Genomic DNA, 6000 nt, shown 5'->3' with positions numbered 1-6000 from the left:
GGAGGAAATTAACACGGATACAGCCCGCAGCCCCCAGTCCCCGCCCGAGGACGCGCCCCGTTTTCGCGCAGCTGGGACGGCCGCTGTCAGCGCGCTGATCAGAACCCTGTCCCCCCCAAAGGGCACAGGCAAGGTCTAGAGTAAATATGAAGTCACTTTGTAAAATATAAACAAACACACGAACCGAGCCGGGGTGTTACTAAACTTTTGCTTGTCACCAAGTTCTCGCAGCCCGAGAAGTTTGGGACAGACCCCCCAAAAGGGAGAGTGCCCCCAAAGAAAGGGAAGAAAGAATAAGTGTTTTAAAACTCACACAGAGCCTTGCACGCCCCTCCCTTCCCCCCTTCCCCCACCACCGCGGAGCAGAGCGTCTCCGGACAGAATGACAGACCGACCGACCAATACTCCGCAGGCTGCCCTGGCCAGCCACGGTCAGAGTAGGGGTGGGGCCGAGGGAGGGTCTCGAGTCCTCTGCAGCAGCGCGACCCCTGCCACCTCTCCACTCCCGGCTGTAAAATACAGTGCTGGCCGCAGAGCCTGGAAAGATGCGCGGCCCTCTCGTCTCCTGCGGGAGACCACAGACCAGGTATCCCCAGCCAGCGGGCTCGCAACCCCCCGCCTCCAAGGCCGCCACTCCCCCGGGTCCCGCGCGGGGTCCCAGTCCCGCTCCCCCGCCGGCCGCCGCGACCCCGAAAGGCTCGCCAGTTGTCGACAGTCCTCTGCTAGGCTCACTTTTCCCGTATTGCTCCCCCAACCGGCAAAACTTTCTATTTCCCCAAACACCAGAGCGCGCGCGCGCGCGCGTGCAGACACACACACACACACACACACATACACACTGACGTCTTTTGCGCATTTCCTGCATTAGAGGGAGGGAGACTCGCTCGCACACCGACGGAGGGAGAAGAGACCGAGGGGGAGAGCGGGCGGGCAGCGAGCGAGCGGCAGCTGAAAGCCGGGACGCGGGGAGCGCGGCGGGCGGGCGCCGGCGCCCGGGAGGTGGGGCCGCGCCGAGTCGCAGTCCCGGCCCCGCCGCGCTGCGCACCGCCCGGTGCCGGCCTGCGCCCCAGCCGGAGCCGCGGCCACCCCGACTCCCGATCCCGCGCGGATGTGAGATTCCCGACTCCTGGCGCCTCCCGATCGCCGACTGCGGCGCGGTGCGGCTTCGCCCAGGAGGAGGCGGCCGGGCTGGTTGTGTGGCTTGTGGATTTTTTTTTTTTTTTTTTAAATTTGGCTCCGAGGAGGACCATTTCCTCTGGACATGCATCCCTCCGGGTAGACTGCACATCCCTGGGTCCACCCCCCGCCCCGCGCGGTCAGAGGCAGGCGCTGGGTGTGCGAAGAGGATCCGGGTGGAAATCTGCGCCCCCGTCCTGGTCCCCGCCCCGTCTCACCGCCCCCTCCCCCTCCTGGAGTCGCAATTTCCCGGGGATTATGTTTCGGAAAGGTAGGTAAGCGCCCGGCGCGGCGCCCACTTTCCCGCAGCCCCGACCCGGAGAGCCAGCGAGGCGACGAGACAGCCCCAGCGGCTTTTGCAGCGGAGCCGACAGCTCGTCTCCTCTTCTGGAGGTGCTGCTGGTGGGGGTGGGGTGGGGGGAGAGACTTCTCCAAACACGGACGTCCCCCAGCTCTCCCCCCTCCCTGTTTTCCGTTAGGAACCCGGCGAGGAAGTACATGCACTGGCTGAGAACCGCCCGCGCCGGGGCGCGACGCCACAAGGTGTAGGGAGTGTGGGGTGGGGCGAGAGGGGACCCGAGGGTCCCGTGCTCGGAGCGCCGCGGCGTCGGTTCTTCGTTCCTGCCCTCGGGGCGGACGGAGTGACCCCGGCCCCCACTCCCCGCCCCGACCATGGTAGTGTTCAATGGCCTTCTTAAGATCAAAATCTGCGAGGCCGTGAGCTTGAAGCCCACAGCCTGGTCTCTGCGCCATGCGGTGGGACCCCGGCCGCAGACTTTCCTTCTCGACCCCTACATCGCCCTCAACGTGGACGACTCGCGCATCGGCCAAACGGCCACCAAGCAGAAGACCAACAGCCCGGCCTGGCACGACGAGTTCGTCACCGACGTGTGCAACGGGCGCAAGATCGAGTTGGCTGTCTTCCACGATGCCCCCATCGGCTACGATGACTTCGTGGCCAACTGCACCATCCAGTTTGAGGAGCTGCTGCAGAACGGGAGCCGTCACTTCGAGGACTGGGTGAGTTGGTCGCCTCCTGGTCCAGGAACCAGGCTTTGGGGTTCCAGGGGCAAAACTCACGACCTTGGCTTTGGTCGTGGGGCTCAGGGATTTAGTGCCATTTGGGGTGTGTGTGCGTGTGTCTCAATTACCTTGGGGAAGCACACTCCACTTAGTAGTTGGGGAGAAGTAGCCACTGGGGCATGGAAGATGAGTCTTGGAAAGAGGGTACGGTCCTCTGCCCTGTCCAGACAGCGGGCGCTACAGGGAGCTCGAAAGCTGGGAACCCCAAGCTGCCGGTGCTGAAGGTTGGCAGAGAAGACGGTTCCTTCCGCCAGGCGCGTGGTGGGATGGTTGTGTGTGGGTGGGTTCCTCGGTCCTTGGAGAGGCACGTGGAGCCCTACACTGAAGGCTTCTTGCACGTCCTGGCTTTGTCCTGAGCAGCCGAGTGAGGAGCTGTTTTATTTTTCCCTCCGGGATGAAGCTGGCTCATTTCTATTCTGTTGTCTGGCAGTTAGCTCATCTTCTGACATGCGGGGAGAAAAATTTCTTCTCTTCTAGTCCCCTTCAGGGTCCCAGAAACATGGGCCGAGCTGGTTTTGCCCAATGCATTGTCCATCCATCCGGAACTAGCGTTGTATTCTACAAACGGTTCTGCTCGTGATTAATTGGCAGTCAGTGCTTTGAATCCGACTTAAAGTTACATGTTTCCCTGTTTTGATTTTCAAGACACTGTGCAATGAGATACTATTTTTGAGACCAAGTTAATTGATTACACTGTCAAAATATTAGGGACTTGGTAATAGGCCTTGTGCACACACTCTAAACCAAATGCATTCAACCTTGGCACTCAGAGAAGCAGGGAGAAGCAACCTTGTTTTAGCTCTTTTTTTAGAGGGAAGGTGTTAAATTAGAAAATGATTTTCTTTATTTTTACATTTGTTACATGTTTCCAGGGAGAGCAGGTGTGACTCTGGGTGTATAGGGTTCTTTGGTCTACACAGAGAACTACCTGACCCTCCTGGAGAGATGGTTAATTATTGAAAACAAATAACTTCATGATGTCAAAGGTTGCATATAAATCACCTCGGCATGTCACCTTACATATAAATACATACATACGTACATACATATATATATACCTACCCACACATATGTATATATACACACACTTTTTTTAAGGAGATGGAATTTTAGGGGAAAATAGGAAAAAGCTTTTCGTCTTCCCTTGATGCTCCTGGCTGTGATGTAGTCTGCCCGAAACCATGGTTACAGGGCTTACAAGGAAGCTCCGACGAACCACACCAAGTACAACCCTGGGAGATTTGTGGCTTACACTTCGGGAAGCAGGCAAACCTTTATGGAATCCCAAAGAACACAGTGTCATTCCATTCCATTCCAGTTCACCAATGGCCCTGGCCACTGCCCCGCTCCCACCACTGGAGTTCCCACTCATTTCCCATTTCCTGTCCACTGGCCTTCAGTCCTTTCACTCATGAAAGTGGTACATGTCTGAGGGGGAGCTGAAGGGATAACTAATTTCAAAGCCAGATCTTAACACCAAAACCTGTGGTTTTCAAGTTGTTGTTTTAGGACAGGAAGGGGAAGAAAAAAACATGACTATGGTAGTGAGGAAATGAGGCTTTTTACCGTGTATTCAGATGGAGTTGGACAGTGAGGCGGAGAGCAGGTAGGGTGAACAGCACGTCTGCTTTTCTGCACAAAACAGATGCTAGTTGGAGGGAAAGGTGTCTGAGTGTCTCTGATGATGCTTTGCCGGGACCCACCCAAATCCTGGATACACTGGCACATGACCCTTCCTTTGGAGCATGTCCAGTGAAGTGTGCACTGGACACTAGTCTTGTTTGTCTGTCACTCTCTAAGGTTCTCAGATTCACTTTGGACTTGGCCCTAGACCAGAGCATCTAGTGATAGGCAGTTTTCACAGCCAAGGATGCTGAGTCCTGGGGCAGCTACGTGGGTTCCTGAGGTCACAAGACAAGCAGGCGGGGCAGGGTTGAAAGGGGGACCCACAGCTCCTATTGCTCACGGCTTGCTCAGTGGAGAACTAGGCCCTCTGGTCTCCTCGTCTGAGTCTTCCTGCAGATTCGTGTGCTGTGTCCCGGTGTTTTTATTGTACATGATAATTTAAAGTGCTTTCAGAATCAGGGTCTCTTTTGCCTTATAGCACGTGTGAATTAGGTGTTTTAATTAGGTTAAAAAACTTGAGATACAGAAAGGCCAGAGTCACAGGATGGATGAATCAAGTAGTGGAGCTGGTTCTGTTGTCTGGGGTTGTTTTCATGAGGATGCTGTGGCCACATTGGCTCTTCCAACTGAGGGTGAGGATGCAGCAGCAGACGTGACCGGACTGTGGAAGCAGACAGGTTGCACCTGGGATGGCTTAGGTCACATTTCCCATCCCTGTCAGCCAGGGGACACCCACAGAATCACAGAATCTTTGGGTAGAATTTCCTGGGCTCCAGCCTCTGTGCTCTTCACCTGGCAGTAATGAAGAGGTGTGGCTGAGAAATCTGGCCTGGAGTAAGGAGATGCAGAGGGCATGCAACCACCACCTTTCTCATCGCTGTGGAACATTTCATTCAGCTGTGTGATGAATTCCCAGGTATTCACTGAGTGCCTGTTTTGCACTCAGATCCAACCAGGGACATTTAGCTCTTTGGGTAATCCAGGAGTAAATTTTGGGTAATCCATGGGTTACTCTCAGGAGGCTTCATTTCACTAGAGAAATAACACTGAATAGATACTCATAGACACTTAAGTAGCAATTAGGCTCTAAATGAGTGGTACCTTAAGTATGTTACAGGAGTTCAAAAAGGGAGTATGCTGGGATGGATGGAAGAATCTAGAGGTTCCTGGAAGGAGGCTTGAATTGGGCGTGAAACGACGGGTAACATTTAAAGAGGTATTTATGGGAGAAGACAGTGTTCTATGGGCACGGACATGCTGGAATAAAGGCGGAGAATGCCTGTGGTCAGAAACGCATGGCTGAAATTGAGGGTGCCTATCAAGAAAGGACCAGACAAGGTGAGGTTTCCCAAATTTAAGACTTTTATCTGAGTATTGCCAGTGCTATTATGTATTTACTTTAAAACAGTAACTCTTCGATTTCCCACTTAAGCCCCAGTATTTGTGAAATCACAGGTTTGGATATGGTAGTTACAATTTTTCTTTATTGACATTAAACTAAACGTTTGTCTCTAAAATGAAAATGAAAAGCTTACCTCAGGTGCCTCTTAAAATCATTAGTGCTATGGGGGCTAATGATTCCACCCTTTGGAAACCATGGGATAAAGTTTAGAAAATTGAGGTGGATTCTAGGATGTTTAAAACCAGACTGAGGTTGTTATTCTCCAGACAATGAGAGACATATCTCTTATGGTGACAAAAGGGGTTGCTTTAGAGAAAGCTCATTACATGGAGATGGGAAGATTTCACCTATACTTGAAGCAGAATCCCATGAAACACAATTGCTATAGCTCACTTCCCCAAAACTGTTAGAGGTGATAACTCTCCTCAGACTTGGGTGTGCAAAAGAGTCACTGGGTGGGGCCATTAAAAATACAGGTCCTCCTGCCCCACTTTCAGAGCTTTTCAGAATACTCATTTATAACAAGCTGTTCTGGAGATTCTGATCAGCCTGTTACCTTGAGAAACACTGAGCTAGAATAGAAATTGCAGGCAGGGAAAGGCTCCAAATAATGAATATACCAAGATTTTGTGCGTAGAAATGTCCTGAGATTTTTGAATAACTTGGTTTTTACATTTGTCTAATTTTTAAAAATTTATTTTTAATTGGAGGAC

The 6000-nt window shown here is 52.8% G+C and overlaps 1 protein-coding gene across 2 annotated transcripts in view; it reads left to right on the top strand.

The window, feature by feature from the left end:
• The first annotated feature begins 862 nt into the window (after positions 1-862).
• The window catches only part of PRKCE (protein kinase C epsilon), a 568938-nt gene continuing 563800 nt past the window's right edge, over positions 863-6000 (top strand). The window contains exons 1-2 of one of the 2 annotated variants that reach the window (XM_088841505.1): positions 863-1447; positions 1656-2196. In XM_088841505.1, coding sequence (XP_088697631.1) covers positions 1849-2196 — 348 coding nt within the window. In that variant the 5' untranslated portion in view covers positions 863-1447; positions 1656-1848. Of the gene's footprint in view, positions 1570-1655; positions 2197-6000 lie in introns of both variants that reach the window. The other variant, XM_088841506.1, reaches the window with a different exon arrangement.

This window comes from Moschus berezovskii, chromosome 11, assembly GCF_049115385.1.
Source record: "Moschus berezovskii isolate FMDL1 chromosome 11, NW_MosBer_1.0, whole genome shotgun sequence".
In the NCBI taxonomy this organism is placed as follows: domain Eukaryota; kingdom Metazoa; phylum Chordata; class Mammalia; order Artiodactyla; family Moschidae; genus Moschus; species Moschus berezovskii.
This window is presented reverse-complemented; position numbering and strand designations above follow the sequence as displayed.